The sequence below is a fragment of the Parasteatoda tepidariorum genome, chromosome 10 (genome assembly GCF_982258835.1).
Source record: "Parasteatoda tepidariorum strain Cologne lab strain chromosome 10, Ptep-v5.0, whole genome shotgun sequence".
Classification (NCBI taxonomy): domain Eukaryota; kingdom Metazoa; phylum Arthropoda; class Arachnida; order Araneae; family Theridiidae; genus Parasteatoda; species Parasteatoda tepidariorum.
Genome location: NC_141764.1, coordinates 70823913 through 70846277, shown reverse-complemented (window position 1 = coordinate 70846277; position 22365 = coordinate 70823913). Strand labels below are relative to the sequence as shown.

Below are 22365 nucleotides of genomic sequence, written 5' to 3'. Positions count from 1 at the left end.
ACAAGAAAACCTCGACATTTATCCGAAATTTATGTATTCTCATTTCATTTCTTATCTTGTTGTGTTTTTATGTTATATATTTTATAACTGTGACAAAAAGTTTTCAATTTGCTCAAGTTCTCAATGCGTGTTAAGAGATGAAAACTTTGAATTGCTTTCCTGGCCAAGATATGGGAACCACATTTTCCAAATTGCGGTTAACCCTTATATTTTTAGGAAGAGATCCAAATCCGATTACGTGGAGGAAAAAAGTACGTTTTATTCAGAAAAAGTACGTTTTTGTGAGTGATTTCGTAACTTTAAATATCATCTATACTAATTAATTAGCACATTTGCAGTAATTCCTATGAACTAATAAGATCGAGTCTTAGAAAGTGAAGATCTAATAATTAGATCAAAATTTATTCAGATTAGTTTGTTTTACCCACAACCAGTACATCAGTATACATAATACTTAAAGGCTAAAGAAAAATTAGAAAAGGACTAAACTAAACTATGCAGCTAAACTATATATCGAATTGAAAAGATTTGCAGTAATATTTATCAATCCAAAAAGTAGACATATTTTTCCAAAATTTGATTAAAAACAACGGACATCCAACAAATGTAATTTATTTCCATACGTAACTATTGAGTTAATTGTGTATTAAAATTAATAAAATAATATATTTGCATAAAAATCTTTTAGATATCTATTCTGATACTTTTGCTGTATGCAAATCAAATTCGGACAAATCTGTAGCTAAAAGTTAGCAATTGACTTACATCCTCCTCCAATATTCAAATAATTAATATTATTCAATAAATGTTAATGATTTCTATAATCTACATTTAAATTTGACCTTCTATTAATTGTAAACTTTTAATTATCCAATATAATATATCATTATCTTGCACGAATTTAGTTTTCGTGCCAATAAAAGTTAACAGCCAAATCAAATGCTGTTCTTAACTTCAGCAGAATGAACTCGCATTGAAAATATATCTCCTTACACCCTTTATTTACGCTTTAATTTCATATTTTGTAATCTGGCAACTAAGTTATGGAAATATTTAAAAAAAATTCCTAAGTGCGTGTCATCTTTATGTTCTTCTCGATATATATATTTTCGTATTTGTTTCTTATTTTGAATTTTTGTGATATTTAGATAGTTTTACTTGATAAAATTTCGTTAATAAATCTGTCCTTGTTTTTTTTGCTCACACTATTGCATTGATATATTTTGCTTTGGCTACATTAATACGATATTGGAAAGCATTATTTTTGCGAATACAATCGTGCGAACTGATGAACACTCACTCATACTATAGTACACAAACATAAACATACAATATTCTTAAAAATAAATTCTGATATAAATTAAAATAAAATTTTTTTCAATAAACAACAAACATACATGGCGAAAGCTTAATTTCTAATTCTTTATTTGTAAACAAGTATAACATTATGAACATTATTTTATTATTTATTTCTCAAGAAGTATAATTTTCAGTTAAGAAGTTATAAAAATAGTTTGTATAATAGCATACTCAAATATAAATCTCCAAATAAGAAAATGTTTTTAAAATCCAGCTTTAACATATCTGAAAGAAAAAGTTTTTGCACTTCATATGCAATTTCTGCTTTGCGATCACTCAATCCAAGTATTCCATGACCATCCTGAAAAATATACTCAATTTATATCTAAAGATAGCAAAAATTATGAAACATTTGAAATTGCTTTGAAACAGGGTTCGAAATAAACGGCTGTTAGTCATCATTTGTGCCTAGAACACTTCCTCTGAGTATCGACAGGAGCGATTAAATATCAAAGTGGCCGGATCACGCTATTGGTCGAAAATTGATCTCATCACTACGTGCGGAAAGAGTGAAGGTATGTAATGGCTGGCGTTTAACAATAACAAGCTTCCTAAAACTGGAAGACATATAGAAGACTTCCGGTGCATCCTTCCGCATATGTTATGCTTATGAGGTGATGTGTGAACAGGTTTAATATTCTAGAGAAGTTTTATTATAGTGATTTGTGTTTAAATTGAAGCGTAATTTTAACATCCATAAAAGCTTTCTGTAATTTATAAATTCTAACTGGTTGAGGGCCTGAAACAAATTCTGATATACGATTCAAGTATTCCACAGCCATTTGAAATTGCTTAGAAGCAGGGTTTGAAGTAAACGGCCGTTAGTCGTAATTTGTGCCTGGAACATATCGTGACATCCTCTGTGTATCGGCAGGAGCGATTAAATATCAAAGTGGCCGGATCACGCTATTGGACGAAAATGTCATCACTACGTGTGGGAAAAGAGATGGTATGCATTGGCTGGCGTTTACTTAACTTCGGTTACAGATTTCATTTACACTTGTGCTCTGAACTTATCTTATTTATTTTCATGACTTTGATTCTAATAGAAATTATCACAAAATTGTGCGAATTGTATTTTCAGTTTGCTCAATTTCAATAATTAAAAAAAACGAAGATATATTTAGTCGTATATACGCTACAAACAAAGCAAATTGCTGTCTACAGTCACAATATTTATACATAAATTACCTATCAGGGGTAATAAAATCTTAACCCCAGTAGTACTGTTACTATTTTTCTTGCCATCTGTACCTTCTTAAAATTCAGTAAATTGCATTTTTGTTTTCTATTTAACGGCCATTTATTTTATAAATTTTTTTTCTGTTGCTTGAAATATTAGGCTAAAATATATATTCGAAAATCAATGTAGTTATGTATCTTGAGACTGCAATAAAATCAAACATAAGTTTATCAAATACGAGCAGAAATAAAAAAAATCATAAGCAATCTTTTTTAGAAGCAAAATGTTCGGCAATTCTCTAAAATCGCATCATCGCCAGTCAATACATACCATTTCTCATACAAGTAGTCATTTTCAACCATATTTATATATATATTTTTTTGGCCCTTATCAGATGGGTTTTCAAATTTTGATGTTTTTAATACAATATTACAACACGCAAATTTCGAATTAATTAACACTTTTTGAATCGCTCGATTCGTGAGGATTCCATCGTAGTTTCACGTCGTTTGATATTAGTTTTTTCAGAAGTTATATATCATTTTTTTCTGGTCTCTTTCACATGCCCAGATAGCAAAATAAAGTTTATTTTCACTCAGCCTTTTAATGTAAACCTACAAAGGTTTTTTATGCGGTTTAAGTTATAAACCTTTTATCCTTAAAACGAGATCCGTGCTCTATTCTGCGCACATTACCCTAATCCTAAACCTTGGAAAACAACCTTCTATAAAAACCCTAAATCGAGGTTGTCTTAGGGTTTTCAAGCTTGAAAAAATCCTTCAATAAAACTAGTCTTAAAGTGAAAATAATCTTAAATCTAGGTAATTATAAGGTTTCCTTTCGCAACGTCTTGTATGCTCAGCTACCTAAGTAACAATACTTTTCAAAAAGCCATAAAAATAATTTTTAACTCTCTTAAGACAAAAGGTTTGAAACTGCAATATTTTTGCTTTATTTAAATCTGGTTTTTAATTCGAACATTTTCGTGACAATAATAAAAAAATTCCGACCCAAGGTTACCGTAAGGTTACATGCTTTCTGGGATGTATTTTCAAATTTTGATATATATGTCATTATACCATAGCAACCTTGTAAAAACAACTGTATATTTAAAAGTCTCTTGAAAAAAGACTAATTTTATTAAATGTACAAAGTGATTTATGCAAATTGACGATATCAAATCGCAAATTTATTTGGATTCATTAGTTTATTCAATAAAAAAAAAAGATAAAATACTCATGCAAGAAATTTAAAAAACAGAATCAAATGTTATAGTTCATTTTTATAAACACATATTTTGAGCTATGTCTAATTTCCTAAACACGCAGTTTGAGCGATGTCTATTTTCGTAAACGCACATTTTGAGCTATGTCCAATTTTGTAAACACACATTTTGAACTGTGTCCATTTTCTTAAACACTCATTCCAATCTAAGTCCAGATTTAAAATCTCACCGACTATTTGTTTAACAAAAAACATAAAAAATTTCAATAGAAAATCGAAGAAAAAAAGTCCAGAAACATTTTAAACTGATACGAAAAAGTTAAAAATTACTTACAGGACTAGTTGTGAAAAATCAGTTCTAATATCATTGTAAGAGACATAATGACACAAATATGTAGAACCTGTGAAGAAAATAGCAGACATTAAAGAAAAATATGCAATAATTAAGATTATATAATTCAAGCATTGTCTAAATATTTTCAAAACGAATAGATCGAAAAAAAAAAACATTATTAAACACTTTAACCACGCAAAATCATTTAATTTACTTAAATACAAATATGAATTACCGGATATCAAAATAAATTGGGATATATAAATGGGAATGTTGGACAATAATAGTATTTAGTGAGATTAAAAGCATTTTGTACTATTCATACATGAGCAGAAGCACATAACCTTTAATTTACGAATTAAAAATAGTTCATAAACACCATCATCTAGAAAAACTTTCCATTGTTTTAAAAACTTACAAATTGATAAGGCAAAACAGGACTAGCGGAAACAGGACTAACGGAAACAGGACTAGTAGAAACAGGGCTAGCAGATTTAGGAGCAACATAGCAAAGATCACTAACTTGGCAAAGATCAGGACATGCACATCTGCTTGTTAAAGTCATTTCCTGGTATAAAAAGAATGAAAATCATTAATATTTCAAAATATTATACTTCTGTATGATGGAAGAGTTCAATTGTAACTTGAATAATAAGTGATCAGATTTTCACGTACTACAACTTACGCACAATTTTAACGTGCTATTTCTTCACGTACTAGTTTATGATACAATCATATTGTGAAATATCGTCTGCACTACAAAAGTTAGAGGCAAGAACCTTTTTCTCATGAGGGAAAATATATTTGTGTATACCTTCTTTCTCCAACTGATTCGGATTCTGAACTTATGTGCTTTGTCATATATAAAATTAAAAAGTTCTTGTAAAACCTAAGAGATTCTTAAGCATAAAGGACTCATGATTTTTCAATTAAAGAATTCGATGAATTCAGATAAAAAATAAATGCAAAATAAATAAAACATTTCTTTTGTAGTTTCTTAAAATTTACCATAGTTAAAAGTCTTCATAGCAATTACCAACATATGCAATATAATTATATGAAAGATATAATAAGTATATTTATTTATTTGAAAGAATTCTTTAATGACAAAAAAATAAAAAAAAATTTCTATCATCATTAGTTGAATGAATTCGACTCACTGATCTGAATCACTTGATTCAAAAAGTGATCCAAATCACTTGATTTGAATCAGTGATTTAAATCACTTGCTTCGTGTCAGCTATCCGAATCACATGATTTGAATCAGTAATCCGAATCACACGATTCGAATTATAGATTTGAATCATTTGATTCCAATATTTATCCAAATCATGTTTCGAAAAGTTATTCAAATTACTGATTTGACTCAAGTGATTCAGATCAGTAACTCAAATTAAGTGATTTAAATCGCTGATCCGAATCATGTTATTCAGATCAATGATTCGACTCAAGAGATTCAGATCACTGATTGCAATCATGCGATTCGGATCTCTCTTCCAATTATATGATTCGGATCAATATTCGAATCAAGTGATTCAGATCAGCGACTCAAATCAGTGATTTGAATCACTTGATTCAGAACACTGATTCGAATCATGTGATTCGGATTACTGATTCGAATCATGAGATTTGGATCAATATTCAAATCAAGTGGTTCAGATCAACGATTCAAATCATGTGATTTGCATCAATAATTTGAATCGTGTGTTTTGGATCAATATTCAAATTAAATGATTAATATCAGTGAATTAAATCCCGCGATTTAGGTCATCGTTCGAATCAAATGTATCAAATCAGGTGATTCAGATCTCATTTCAAATCTAGTGATTTGGATAACTGATTCGAATATCATGACTTAAACGACTTAGCTGCGAATCACATGATTCAAATCAAAGGCTTCAAAAAAATTCGAAATTGCAAAAAATTTGAAAGAAGTTTACTTACCTATCACTATTTTTCATTTAACTAATGTCGATAGAAAAAAAAATGTATTATTCTCTCTCATTAAGGAATTCTTTTAAGTAAATAAATATACCTATTATATCTTTCGTGTAATTATATTGTAAATTGTACATATATTTCCTAGTGGCGACGGTCTGAAAAACATCCCTTAGTATGATCCGAAGACATGCTATCACAATTCTGATCCTCTGCAGAGGGGATGGTTTCCCTGCTTTGGTAGCTGGATGACCTGTGCACAGAGTTGACAATCGAACAGTTTAACGAGGACCAATGCCGCGCAACCTCGCCGGATGATCAAAGTGGCCTACTGGGAATCCAGTCCACTGAGGGACAGCGATTTTTTAAGTTTCTCCTAAAAGAATTAGTACTATTTCTCCCCCGATTTTGCTTTTCAGTACACAATTTTTACTGTGTACTGTGTTTTATTGTTTGGTGTTTAAAAGAAGAATCGTTATCAGTATCGTCATTTGAAGATCTATTATTTCAAGGCGCAAGAATTATCATTTGAAAAAAAAAAGAATGGTTATAAAATACTTCTTATCTTCTTAACAATAGACCAACCTCGAAATCTAAACCTAAATTATAGTTTGTTAAATGATTAAAATGAACCTAATCCCGCTGCTCAAACAATATATTAACATTAACGTAGGATGGTGCACGGCTTTCCCCAAGAACAGATATTAATAAACAAGAAAAAAAGGCCAAATCAAAACTGCCAAAAGAGCAAGTTATTTCTAAATCTAGCAACCCTGTCATTTTTTTAACAATATATCTCTAACTAACTAAAACAAATTTTCACTTCAAACTCACTAGAATGACTTAATATTCAGATTTGATAGCTCTGAAACAATATAATTATTTATTTTATTAAAAACAAAATTATCTGTTTGAAAACATATCGCATATCAAAATTGTTTCGACTACTATTGATTAGTAAATATTTAGTTTTTACTGTAATGAAAAATAATAAATATTTACTCAAAATATTTTTTTTGCATGAAATCTTTAAATAAACGAATTTAATAATTATGTGCAAAAATGTTTCGATTCGCCTAAAAATTTCTCGAGATATGGTGAAATACGCAAAAAGTAAAATTAACATTAAAAGGTGCAAACTGTGGACTGATCTCCTGACCAAAGTATTGGGACCATAATTTGTCTATCCCCTACATTTTTGGGATCAGTAATCCAAATCCGTTTTAAAAATAAATAAATAATAGAGAAGGTACGTTTTTGTTCCAAATTTCGCAACTTAAAATATCGTCTGTGTGAATTAATTAGCATATTTGAAACCATCTCTAAACATTAAGATTAAGTCTTAGAACATAAAGATTTTGCTCACCGTACAAGATAAAATGAATTTCGCTTTTCCTTTTAAATAATAATAATAAAATTTTAAGAAATAAAAATGCACGAAAGGAGGGAACTGAGTATATTTAAATATAAAAACATGTAACTGAAAATGTAATATTTTCATCAATAACATTTTGATAAAGTAAAAATAATTAACGACAAAATACTTACATAAACCATGGTCTCAGGGAGCTCTTTTTCAAACTCTAAAATTGGTGTTATTGCTTCTTCGTCACATTTAAGGTTGACAATTGTTTTTCTGTAAAAAAAGAAAATAATTATAAGCATAAAATGAGGTAAAAAAAAATACGAGAACAGTAACATACAAGCTGTTTGAGTATCGGAGAATCCCGCAGTGGACTGATCGTCAAGACACGGTTCCCAGCAGATCACCGAAGTCAAGCATCACTGGCTGCGGTCAGTGTGCAGGTGGGTGACCACTTGGATCAGTCTGCGTAGGTACCGAGGGTATGCGGTATTGGTCCTCGTTAAACTGTTCTACCGTAAAGTGCTCGACTTTGCGTGCGGGTCGTCGGGCTACCGAAGCGGGGGTGCCATCCTCTCCGCAGAGGATCAAAATCGTGATGGCATGTATTCGGATTATCCTCAGGGATGTTTCCCAGATCGTCACCAATAGCCCATTGTGCAGCCCTAGTGCGACGCAAATGAACAACAACAACAACATTATCGGAGAAAACAAAGGAAGTGAATTGATCTTTTTTGAAAGACCAAGTCTCATCGGGCAATCAAACTGATTTTGATGTTTTCTGTCTTGACTTTCTCAATATTCATCATTATTATGATCTTAATAATTACTATTAATGATTATTGAGATCACTATTAGTCACAATTTTAGAACATTTTCTATGTGAAGCATATATGACCGAAATCCGGTCAATTTTCTAAATAATTTTTTTTCTTTATACATACGGATAATCTACACAGCCCTCTAAAAGTGATTCTCCGTAACCATCAAGATTATGGTACGAAGAAATAGAGGGCATTTTGAAGCCATGAAGAATTCCGTGACCATGACCATGCCTCATCGTCACTGACCCCAGAAATATTGCTCCTAAAAATAAAGGAATAACAATATATTGTGTATTTTTGAACGAAAAAGGGGAGATTCTGTGCAAGACTTGGAAATTTAAATTTTTTGTTATTAGCTAGTATACCTCATGTGGACAATAAATACACAGCCATCTTTACTATAGCAAGTTACTTAGAATTATTTTCACTTTCTTTTCAGTTAAACAAGCAAGGTGCTTGCTTTACAATATCAGTCACCCCAGAGACTCTATACAAACTGCTTATATTTTTTAATTTTACTGTAATTTCACGATGAATGGGATATGGGTCTTCTGCGCGGCCCAGGTACCCAGCTTTTGTTAAATAAAGTAAGTAAGCTATTAGCTAGTGGCCGATAAATTCTAATAACTTTAGAGACCACTTTTTACTCAAATCTATTGAATCATTGACCGATATCGATAGGCCATTTTTATTTAATTGCCTCCTTTTGCAAACGTTCTTTCTGGAATTGGATTAAATTATATTTAAAAAAAATCCTATTAGAAATAATTTACGGTCAACAAAAGTTAGTTCAGCAATAAAAATAATATAAATAAGTGTCAGAGTTGCTAAGTTAAACATACTGAATTGAAAGAACTTTGTTTAAAAGCATTTGGGGTGGCAAATAACGTTAAATGTATAAATTAGGTACAACTTTGAAATGCGTGAATTGTTAAAGAACTCACCTTTCACATGAATCTTTCCATCACAAATTGATGGAATCCATCATAAAAATGTTGAATTCCAGGATAAAAATTTTGAATGGATAAAAATTTAATGTAAGTTTTTTTTTTCACTCGACTTTCTGTACCTTGACTTTCAAGGTAAAAATCGATGGGAAAAGGTGACCAGTTGCTTCTTTAATTTAAGTCGCCTATTTTATTATTTGACTCGCCAAGTAGAAAGTGTTTTTTTCTTTCTTTTTTTTTGTCATCCCTTTTTTTAAATTTTTTTTTAGTCAAGCCTTTTGAATTAGCTAAATAAATGCTTTGGGAGGATTTAAAAAAAAAAAAAATTTGTGAGTAGAGAAAATTTTTTTTCTCCTTGCACAGAGGGGTGTTTGAATCTTTCCCTCACCTACGTGGGTGCTGACTGTGTGCTGTATACACTAAAGTAAACGTTTTGTGTGTTGTATTCCAAATAAATTCATTATTGCTGTTGCCGCAATCCCAGTTTTCAGCTTCATTGTTGGAGGAGGAGGGCCCAACTTGACAAACCTAGTTAAAATAAAAGAAACAGTTAAATTCCATCATGAGACTAAAACAAGAGTTACAAAACTTATTTTAATCTTAAGGTCACCGGCATTGCAACCCAAAGATACATTTACAAAAAAGTTAAATGGCACAAAATTGCGAAAAACCAAGTCAGAATCCCCCGTTATGTATAATCCATTCTGAAGTTCAGTATAGTTCATTCTGATTCATTCATTTTAACTTAAAACTACAAAAAATAGCACAGTATTTTTTATCACGAAAAAGCAGATTGCCTTCAAATTTATGAATGTGAGAAATTACGAAAACAAATATTTATTAGAATCGCAGAAAGAAGGGGAAAAAAACACTTCAGAACTATAATAAATAGTAAAACATTCCCGCAACAGCATGTTGTGGGCCAGGGGCGTCATGGAGGGTAAAATTCCATACGTTCATGACCAACGGCATGATTTTGGAAATGTGAGCAGCGCTGCGCGCGGGCCACCTTTACTTCACAGACATGGTGAAACTTATTAATCTGAAGCTGAGTGGGCTGCAAGTAGCCATTGGGGATCGAACCTTAGTTCTTCACAATGAATGACTAAAAAAAACCACTGAGCCCTCGCTGCTATATTAACTATAATACCGTTTAAAATTAATGTTCCCTTTGATACAAACCATTCAACCCAAATTTTATATAAGGATAACTATTGGAACATAACTAGGTATTTTTTTTTAAAAATTTAGTTAAGTTTAATTTGAAAATGACTGAAAGGGGAATATTATTTTATCTTTTTATAATTCTAAATACACTTATATAACATAACAGTATCGTTATAAATTCACAATAATGATTATAAATTTACAATAATAATTCAGAGGGTTAATGTTTTCATAAGATAAAAATCTTAACAAAATTGATTAAGTATTTAAATTTAATAAAAATGTATATATATATATATATATAATTGAAAAAATATTATTATGCACTGTGCCGCAAACGTTACGTCATACACATAAATTTTTTCTATAAATGTTAAAATATTGCGTACTTTTTTTTCAATAATATAACTATATGTGTTAATTGATATAAAAAGATAATCGTGAAAATAAAATAAATGCCTGAAAAATTAAAGTTGCAAATTACGATTATTCGCGTTTTATAAATTGTCACAAAAGGTTAAGCACTAAATCCATATCCGGATTTCGTATCGACCAGCCATCGCTGGGATTCGCACCCGGTTCACCTCATTGTAAGGCTCTATCTCCTGAGCCACCACTGCTCAGGTTATGCCAATTATAACTATTATCGTTAAGAGCACCTAAATTATACTTAAAAAAAATTGTCGAACAGCACATTAATTCAATCACAGCCGTATGACACGTCACGATTAAAGCTACAGTGCACTAGCGATTATCCGGGTTAATCACCGGGACAGGTCACACGGACAATCGAAAAACACGGATAATCCGAAAACTCCTTTTGTTAAAGAAAAATTAGATATCAGTACAAAAAATAAAAAAATTACTGACATTTGCATGCATAACATCAAACTAGGAATTTTCCTTTTTAAAAAATGCGTAATGCGTCTTCGCCATATATCGATACACATATTTTACCAACCGCAGTAATGTTACCGTAATCAAATCCTCCCATATAATCTAATAAAGCTTCCACAGAGCAGTAGAATGAGAAATAGTATTTCATTCATTTACTACATCTTCTGCATCAGTTACTATCATCACTATTTGATTTAACAACATAACGATGTCTTCATCAGTCAAATACTGGAAGCCAGGCTAACATGCATCATTTTGAAACCAATCTTCTCAATTTTCTTCATCAAGAATTTCGAAACCTTAGATTTCTTTTGCTTGTTCGAGAATACTGCTATCGTATTTTTCTTGAACATCTGAAGAGGATTGTTCATCAAGCGGTATGATCTTTCTCTAAGATCGTGATAACGTAGACGATTTTACCTTTGACCATGTTGCTGATATTCCATATACTGCAATCCAATAACGAATATTGCTTCCAAAAATTTGGTAGTGTTATAACTTCATGAATCAAATTTTTTAAATCTTGAAGATGTTTCTCTTTATATTTTTTGTGTGACTCCGGAATGAGCACGGTTAATCCGCAAACCGGATAATCCGCACACGGATAATCGAGAGTGCATATTCAAATTAGAAACTTTTTTAACGATGCATTTATTTGTAAAATAAAAGAATAAAACATACATTCATTTACTTACTGATACATCAATACATGCTCCGCCAAGAGTAAAAGGAAAGCAAGGATTGTAGTAGAATTTAAAATACGAATTTTTTCGTCCTATACGTTTAAACCTTAATAGAGAAAAAAAAGTTAGTAAACTATAACTAATATATTAAAGACAACAACAAAAACACTAACTCCGTTTATATGAAAAAGAGTGATATTAATTTGTTTCATCTTTACTAGAATTGATCTAAGTTTAGGATTACATTACAATTTTTTGGGTTTCTCCGAATACATAAAGTTTTTCTTAATTCAGAAATCTAAAAACTGGCAATTGTGTATTGTTTACTTACCTATCAGAAAGCGTTGATGGCAGAATTGTAATGGCATAATTTTGTAGCAAAAAATTAATAGCGAATTTAAATTACCGCGGTATTGTATTTTACATGTATCGAAAGATACTGTCAGATGGAGTAAACATACATCATCAGTTTGTTTGTGAACATTAAATGAAAACTATTAAAATAATATTTAGAGTTTTCCCTCCCCGTCTCCACCCTTTCGACAGTTGAGCTCTGTCGGAAGAGGAAATGCCTCTTAAGAATAAAATAATAAAGAAGTTTGTTAAATGAATTTGCTAAATTTAAGTACGCTACTTGTAAAATAATTTAAAATGTGATATGATGTGTAAATGATTTAAAGTGATAAATTCTACTTAGTCTTAAATTATAATAAATCCTACTTCAGCGTTAAATTATTGTTACTTATACCTTAAAGGGCTCTGTGCAGAACTACATTGAAAATTTTAGTACTCTAGCTAATCGAAAATTTGTCAAAATTTCAATTGCGAGATACATCCCTCACACGTTATAAAGCGAGTGGCAAAACGTGGTACATGAGTAATAGAGTTTTCTTATAGTGTAATAAAGAAAATGCCAAAATAAAAGAAATTTATGTTTGAAAACTACGTATCGCTATAAAAAGAGCGTAGTAGAACCCCGTAGAAATTAGTAATAATAATAACCAATTAAAGCAAATATTATTTTTAATGCATACCTGATTAATTTTAAGTTTAATTATTTCAAGTTTAATGCAGTACACATGAAAAAAATGATACTATTTCATAACGATCCTTAGGGGGGGGGAGTAAATTTCCAATAATTGGGTACTGGCAACTTTAACTGAAAACTATCTCTGAAATCATTATAACGTCCTAATCCTTTAGGTTATAGCTTTTAGGCTTGGAGTATAATCACGCTGAATTAATTTTCGGATCAGATTTAATTGGATATCCGCAAGTGACGTCACGTGTGTGTATCGAACCTGATTGGCTACTGAATCTCGACATAAACAAATGTCACGATTTACTCGCTTCCAGATATTCAATTTTCTTGAGATAGCTTTACTCTCGAGGAGGTCATTTGCAATAGAAATGAATCACTCTTACATATGGTGTGCTCTATAAGTACTACCCTTTAATGTTATTTTCATATGTATAATAATAAAAGGAATAATTTGTGTCTCCCTCATAACTCCACTATCGCCTGTGCTTACACACTGACATTTGGGCAGCGGATGCAAAGAGCAATTTTAGTCCAAAAAATTGTTCAAAAATTTCAATTAATTAAGAGAAAATTTCAAATTGACTGCAAATATATAAATCTTTTCACAATATCTTAAATCTAGCAATCTAAATTTTTTAAATATATAGATCTCTTCACTATATTATCGTAGGTGGAAGATTTATTATTGTTTAATATCATTTCATCTTTCGATACCATAGTGTGTCATGGAATTGTCATTTCTGAGAAAAATCTTAATAAAATATATTGAAATAAAATATATTGAATAAAATAAAATATATTTAAAGAAATTACTCTTTATTGCGTTTAATGGTGTTTAATACTTTATAGTTTTTGATATTTAATTACATTTGACTTGTCGTATATTTTTAAGATTCTTACAAAAAAAAAAGTTAAAACGTATTTACAGAATAGGTCCAAATTAATATTTAATTTAGGCAAAAAAAAAAAAAAGCGTTAATGAAATCTAATGAATTTCTGTTAATTATGGCGGGACTAAAAACATCAAACCCTGATCATGATTTCTCGTAGAAACAAAAATTGTATTCTTTATAAATACCTATCCAATGTTATTTGGGAAATCAAAAAACTTTTTTTTTTCCCGTTTATCCCATATTTCGCACTATATGAAATGATTTCACCCTATATGATGTGATTCAACAGATTTCGATACTGCATCTAGCACTGAAATATTAGTTTGCGACCCCCATTGTATTATACTTTTTGTATTCATATTCATCAAGGATTTTAAAGATATGCATACATTAAGGGCAGTGATTATGGAACACCCAGAGCATGTATTTGTCTTGTAAAGTAATATAAAATCGCTCTCTATTTATAATATTAAAATGCTTTCAAAAACTGTATAGAGTGTCTTATTTATTTTTTAAAAAAACTCAAAATGAGCTTAAAACAGTGTAATATGAAATTAATGAGTTTTAAATGTTACCTGGCTTCATTCTGATATCCCAAGCTGGTCAGATCTATGACACTACCATTCGTAAATTTACATATGCAATTACTAAGCTGAGTGCACTGTTCACCAATGACTACATTGATTGTAGATAATATAAAAACAATTAAATACATGATGCTTTTAATTTTGAGAAGGTTAGAAGTAGCGAGTGAGTATTAAATTTTTTTTAAATCACCTAACTTATTTCCGGGGAGGCTATTTCAAAAACGTTGCTCGGATTTTTCACTTTCACGAATGCGCAGAAGTGAATAGGCTGAACTTAAGTAATGTTTTAAACCACTGATCGTCGACTGTCAAATCAAAGAATAGTAACTTTACTTAAGGTAACGTAATTCTAGGAAGCTAGATACGGATTGCGTTAGTGCAATCGACAAAACGGAGGTCATGCTTACTATTTCCGCTTTTTTCTTTCCTTTCTTAAAGTCTGAAAATTATTCCATAGTTATATGTTAGGACATTATATAATTCTTGATATAATTTTTTTATATATATAAAGGGCAAATTTTCTTGTCCTGTCAAAAAGCAAATAAAAATAATGTGACTTAAAAGCGATAAAATTCATTTTGCACTAAAATTTAAGTCATCGTTTTATGACTTTGATCTATAACGTTTTGACACACTAGCAACACCGGTGTTCCTTTAATATATTTTTTTCTGAAACTTTAATTACAAGCAAAAATATGTTTCGGTTTTTTTTTTTAAATTTTAAAAAGCACTCTAATAGTCACTAAAAAAATCTGTTAGATAATCAGTGTCACATGCATTTTGATAATCACTTAGATTATCGCAATTTTTGTACTATTATAAAAATCAAAAGAAGTAGTTTGAAAGAAAATTTCATTCATTCATATTTATCAATAATTGATTATATTTATCGCTTATTTTTATCTAAACTAATACAAAATAATGAAAAAAGCATAAAAAATATGTTTAATAAAAAAAATCTGCATCAAAGAGTAAGAAACATTTATCTCATTAGGCTGACCTAGATCAATTGACTTTAAGTAATCCACCAGATGCATGTTTGCGTCATTGCAAATACATTGTTTAGAGGCATTTAATATAGGGAACAGAATCATTTTTACCATACATTTGATATGGAGATGCATGAATAACCATATAAGGCATGATTAAAGTTTAGGGATTAAGTACAATTACATCTCGTTGACTTGGATATCTCTACTCTAAAGTCCTCTTTTTACCCCTAAAACTGTAAAAAAGTTTTTTTTTGAATAAGCTAGCAAATAACACGCCTTTCTTATAAAGTTTACAATATACGCTGCGCTAAAAAAAAACAAAAAAAACAAGAGAACTTTTTAAGCGAATTGAAAATTTTTTGCACACAATCATAAAATTCGTTTATACAAAGATAATTCCACGCAAAAAAAAAAATTAGTAAATATTTGTTATTTTTATAAAATAATAGTAAGAAAATATTTGAGGTATATAATTTTTACATTATTTAAAATTAGGTATTTCAGAAGGGTGATGATAAAGGAAGACAAATTCAGAGGGGGGGATAATGGCATTGAGAGGATAAAATCTCACCATAGAACATAGGATCTTAAACAATGTTGAGGGGACAAAAATGGCGAAAAACTTATGCAGGGTTCGATTTTACGCTGTGAGATAGTAACAAAAAAAGCTGCGGTTTAACTACAAAAAAGATTTATTTAATTAATTATTGTAAGAGTTTTTTGAAGTGGCACTACTAACAGCGACGTAAAAATGATTCCTGGACACGCTCTAAAATGCCCGATGTGCATTTGATATTTTCAAAGAACAGCAAAACAACAAATGAGATTCTCCGATGTGGCTCCATTTGTAGCATAAACTGGTGGTTTTAAATAGACCTCATAGCAAAAAGTCACTTCGAAGCAAAATGTAAAAATTTCTCACCTCCACTTATCTTTTCCTCTTGATTCAGAATCTGTATGCGTTTTTTGAGATTTTCACTCTCTCAACGTGATTTGCAAGCCCATGGAAGGGTCGCAAGGGCTTCGGGGATTAAAACTTTTTTAAAACCAGCAATGAGTTTTTAAGCTCGAAATTACATTTTTAGGTAATCAATAAATCAGTATTTCTTTAATATTTTGGTTATTTTTATGAAATGAATCTAAAATTCCAGATAAAAAGAAATAACAATAATAAAAAATGAGTATGTTGAATAAACTATGTCAGAGACAGGCGTATATAGAACTCTGCATTACTATCCCACATGGAACTTTTCAATTCAAAGTAAAACAACTCATATAACTATTCTCCAGCATTTATAACAGTATTTTTTTGCGTTTTAACAACTTAATTTTAAAAATTTAATTTAAGGATGATAAAGCGATGAAAAAATTAAATTTAGTGAAATATTCTCAAAATAGTTGTTTTCATTTAAATAATTTATTCCGAAATGCGAATGAACATCAGAGTTCCACGAAAAGAAGATCAACTATTTAGTGTTCCATAACCGAAAAAAGAAAAAAAAATTGGGAACCGCTGTTCAAAGGCGAGTTTAAATACTTTTGTCACCTCCCCCCTAGATGGAATTTTGAAACACCCCGTAATGCAACGAATCAAAATGGCAACCAGCCAAATGTCAAATCCTTAGAGGAGAATTTTTTGCTTTAAATTTGAATAATTTACAATGTATGTCATGGTAGTAGTTACAATTGAATAATTAAATAAACAAATAATAAATTGAGTTTTTTACCACACCTTACATTTTTAATCGCCTGTGGCATCCATATGTACTGCAAAAATTTTCAAATCATTTTAGTTAATAATTTCAATTATATCAATGGTTACATATTTTTCAACTCAAGTCCAGAATGTAATATAAAACCAGCACAAAATAACTAATGAAACTAACCCTCCTATTAGTTCATCTTTGGTCAAGTTTTCGGAGTCTGAACAAAGAACTAGCAATCTCTACCTCCTTTAAGGTCAAAAGTCCATCGTTCTTTCATTCAAGTTAAAATTACGATCTGTGGATGAATGAATGGGGCCCGCCCTATAAACGGGCATGACGTATTGTGTGGCAGAAGTCGAATTCTTGGCCATAGATGGCGCCACAATGAAGTATTCGAAGCAATGATGCCAAGTTAGCTACGCCAGTGTATATCTTTCGAAGTGATGAGCTTGCGAAGGCGAACAATCTATTCCGATGGCGGATAGTTAATTATTAAAGAAATTAAAAATTAAATGATCTTCCTTTTTTTAGTACAGTATAACTTATCTTTGTTTAAACAAGAATCAAACATTCAAATTAAATATCCGTGTTGTTACATCCGTGTGCAAAGGATGCATAATTAGTTTTGGGCAATTAGTTTATTTCAAGGTCAACGATAAATAATTTCAACTAAAATTTCCTTCCCACTGATAAGAAATTCTAATTATGTTCACTCTTAGTCCAAACAGAAAATAAAACATTTATAACGCGAGAAACTAAATCAGTTATATTTTTCCCTATATTAATGTAACAAAAGATGAGAGTATACGAATAATAATAACAGAAACGATTTAAACATTTTTTATTTTGTTCTCTTAAACTGGATTTTATGTTTTTAATATTAATATAAACCGTAGATGGAATTTAATTTGGAGTGTATCGTACCATACACACAAGGGCATAATTTGAAATTTTTCGGAGGGAGTTCGCATCCGGGGAAAATATTCATAAATGTATCCATATATATTTTCAATAATTTAATTGAAAATGCTAAACTAACAATTTGTGACAAAAATTTGTATTTTTAACAAATAAAAAAAAATTGCGTTTTATTAAAATATTACGATATAATCTTATTGTTGTTGTTTCTTATGATACTTGGACTGGCTAAGCACGCCAGCCATTGCCTTTGCGAATTAAGACAGAAAGGAGGGCCGTTCGTTTGGCAAAAGAGCATTGCAAGGGTGAAAGCGTGTCTCAGCTCAGAACTCCCGGATAGACGGCATCACCACCTATTCGCGTGGTCACTTCCACAATTTTGACATAGATCTAATGAGGAAGGAAATTTTCTCCAGATTCCTGTTCTTATGGTACTGCTCAGTGACTGACTACAGGACTTTCGATTCCACAGATCTTACGAGCACTTTTATCGCTTGAATTTGATGGGTCTTAGCGGAGTCGTGGATTGAACCCCGGTCCCTCCGAACCGGAGTTCGATTCTTTAACCACTACAATGCTACTACGGTTTATAATAATATAAATATCACGCTTTAATCAAGTTAAGATCTTAGCACACAAAAGAGTGAGATCTGAAGTTCTAAATTTTTTTAATTTCCTATTCATTATTTTTGCCATGCTTTCTAATCAGTAAATAAAAAATAAATAAATAAAGCTTATTATAGCATCACTCTTAAAAAGGCAACATTACAGCTCAATTTTTTAATTTCCAGTTGGGGGGGGGATTGCACACTTGACCTCCGTTTTGCGGAAGCCCTTGCTTAGACACAAAAATGCAATTCTTTACGCTATTTTTTTTCTTCAAATTAAACATTTGTTTAATTTGGCATTGATATTTAAAATCTACAAGGTTAGTAACCGTTATATATTCTTCATATTCAGACGTTTTCGTTTAAAAGAGTGCGTAGCCAAATTTTTCAAAAAAAAAAAAAAAAAAAAAAAAAAAAAAAAAAAAAACACATTTTAAGAACTCAGAAAATATTTTAAACTTTTTTAAAAAATATAATTAGGATATGGGTACTAAAAATTCTTTTTTCTCAAAACAATTTTCAAAGAACCTTTTTCTTGATTAAATTAATCACCATAAAAACAATTTATACACAATTTTGAATATATTCAATATTGAGTGACTTATTCAATTTTTTAAATTAATAATTACTATATTTAACTATGTAAAAAAATTTAGTTTAAAATAATTTAACTATTATGTAAAAAGGTTATCGAGTGTAATTTTTAAATTTAAATAAAAGTTATTTATGAAAGCATATTCAACAAAACATTAACAAGATTATTATTGACCATATCGAATTTATAAAGATATGTAAAGAATTAAGCAAATTAAGGAAACTTTCTTCTTCTCATTGGCACGACAGCCCAGGATGGGCCTTGGCCTTCTCAACAAGCCTATGCCAAGACATTCTTCCCTTAGCCAAGGGTCTCCAGTTTATTATCTTTAAAACTTGTAGGTCCTTTTCAAGGCAGTCTAAAAATCTTAGGTTTGGCCGTCCTCTTTTTCTTGTACCTGTTGGCCTGGCACTGAAAACTTTTTTGGTTGTCCTGCTATCCCCCATTCTTATAATGTGGCCTGCCCATTTAATCCTTTGAATTTTGATAAATTTAATGACATCAGGTTCTTTATATGCTTTGTAAAGTTCCGTGTTTGATCTTCTAAACCAGGAACTGTTTTTACTTATTCCACGAAAAATGCTTCGCAGTATTTTCCTCTCCACAGGTCATTGTCCAGGTCTCACATACGTATGTAAGTGCTGATCGTATAAGACATTTATGGAGTAACACTTTTGTTTTTCTTTTTATTAGGCTTGACTTAAGATATTTTCTTAGACCATAAAAACACTTATTGGCCATCGTGATTCTCGTGTGTATTTCTTGTGTAGTGTCGTTTTTGTTGTTAATCTTAGACCCCAAATAGGTAAAGCTATCAACGACTTCGAATTTGTATGCCCCAATTTCAAACTGTATTTTTTCATAGCCAGCTTTTGTGCAGAGAGGCAAGAAAGGAGAAGAGAATTCATAAAACAAAAAAGAAGGCATTTCTCGAGGATCTTTTAAAAAATGTTGAACATTTAAGGGGATCTAATGGATCTTTCTTTCGGGAAATAAACCTAGGACGAAAGGAATTCAAACACAGAGCTACCTCATGTCGTGACAAGAATGGAGCAATCTTGACTAACAATTTGCAAGTATTGGAGAGATTGAATGAGCATTTTTATGAACTACTGAATGGAGTTGGAGATGAACATGAACCACCTACAGAAGACATTGGAATTTATAACCAACATATTGGGGAACCACCAATATTAGAAGAAGTTGATGACGGAATAAAAAAGTTAAAGGACAATAAAGCACCGGGGCCCGATGAAATCCCATCAGAATTCCTAAAAAATGGGGGAACAAGTGTCACGAAGAAAATATATGATCTGGTACGAGCTATAATGGGAGCAAGAATTAATCCCTGAAGAGTGGAAAACCAGCATGACCTGTGCGATACACAAGAAAGGAGATATACTGGATTGCTCAAACCAAACTACAGAAGAATTAGCTTGCTCTGTACAAGTTATGAAGTATTTTCTAACATCCTTTTCAAAAAAATCTCTCCCCACTTGTTGAGAATATAATTGGAGATTATCAGACCGGATTCAGGAAGGGGAGATCCACCTCAGCGCAAATTTTTAACATCCGGCAAATTTTGGAGAAGACAATAGAATTTGGTATTGACACGCCCCATCTGTTTATTAATTTCAAAACAGCCTACGATAGTGTTAGCCGAAAAACTCTAATATCAGCCTTAAGAGAATTTAATATACCGGAGAAACTAGTGAAGCTGATTAGCCTGACACTAAGTGAAACCAAAATCATGGTCAAGATACAGAATAGTCTTTCCCATCCAATAGAAATTAAAAATGGTGTACGACAGGGAGATGCCTTGGCATGTCTCCTCTTTAATCTAGCATTAGAAAAAATAGTAAGGGACTCAAACATCAACAGCCGAGGAAATATCTTCAACAAATCAATCCAAATATTGGCTTTTGTTGATGATTTAGATGTTATCGCTAGAACGCAGACAGCACTAACACAATCCTTTTTATGTCAGGAGAAGGAAGCCATTAAGATGGGATTAAGAATCAATGAAGGAAACTTTAATAAATTCATATTTCAAATGTAAATTAGAGAATGGTTCTTAATAAATTTTTATTAAAATTTGTTACTTGGTTCAGCATCTCTTTAATGAAATAATTAAAAAAAATTAAATAGTTTTAAAATGTAAACAAATGAGTATAGGAGCTAAACATTTTTGTTAGAAGTAAATTATTATATTACCTCTTGTTGTTGTTGCCAATTCCCATCTGGTCTGACGGGGTCAGACCAGATCAATGAATCCGTTGATATTAAGAAAATCCGAAACCAGAATGGGAGAGGAATGAATGTCGTTCCAGTCCAGCCCTAAACAGTTCAAGATGTGCTCAGGTGATGCCTGGTTTTGTTGGCATTTAGGGCAAAGAGGAAAGATCTTTTGATTTGCAGAAAATGTGAGACTTTTCAGGTGTCCACTGGCCAGTCGGGATAAGCAGGTGTTGGTTTGCCTGTCACCAGGAAGAGATAGAGAGAGTCCTGATCTTTTTGCTTTATACCAGTAGTGAATAGCAGCCACTTTTGTTTGTTCTGGGCCTTTTGCCTTGCAAAAAGTTCAAGGTATGTAAGCTCTGAGGTGGAGGGGACTGGATGGTCTAGTCCCTTCTTTGCAAGAGTGTCAGCCAACTCGTTGCCGTGGATATCGACGTGGAACGGGATCCATTGAAAGTGGACCTCATGCTGTTGGGAAATGAGCTTTACTTTTTGTAAGATCGAAAAACTGGTTTTATCTCCAATGAGGGCCCAATTTTTGAGGTGTTGAAATGAACTACGGCTGTCAGATAGTATCCAAGGTGCCCTTCACTCAAGATTTTCTCTAGTCCCCTGTCGATTGCAATTAGTTCGCTTCGAAAGACGGAGCAAAAATCGGGGTTTCGTATATTACCTCCTTATAATATTAAACGAAATCTGCGATAATTGAATTTTTTATTTCAATTGTTTTTAATAAATCATATCACTAAGATATGAATAGAAATTTATTGGAATGACAAATCTGAATAACATAAGATTTTTTGGCTGCATTTTAAATATTGAAAGTCCCGCACTTCATGCTTTTTTAAAAATCTTACCTCTAAATAT

At 31.2% G+C, this 22365-nt stretch overlaps 1 protein-coding gene across 2 annotated transcripts; it reads right to left on the bottom strand.

Moving 5' to 3' along the window:
* Positions 1-1403: 1403 nt before the first annotated feature.
* On the bottom strand, positions 1404-14756 carry LOC107436254 (uncharacterized). 2 transcript variants are annotated; one of them, XM_016047890.4, is made up of 7 exons: positions 14430-14756; positions 11932-12025; positions 9561-9700; positions 7587-7674; positions 4519-4668; positions 4101-4167; positions 1404-1660 (listed from the first exon to the last, which is right to left on the bottom strand). In XM_016047890.4, the coding sequence occupies exons 1-6, from the start codon at positions 14567-14569 to the stop codon at positions 4105-4107; spliced, it is 675 nt and encodes a 224-aa protein (XP_015903376.1). In that variant the 5' UTR covers positions 14570-14756; the 3' UTR covers positions 1404-1660; positions 4101-4104. The 2 variants fall into 2 exon arrangements, with proteins under 2 accessions (XP_015903376.1, XP_071040175.1); XM_071184074.2 differs by having other exon boundaries at positions 1404-1584; positions 14430-14719.
* Positions 14757-22365: the final 7609 nt, after the last annotated feature.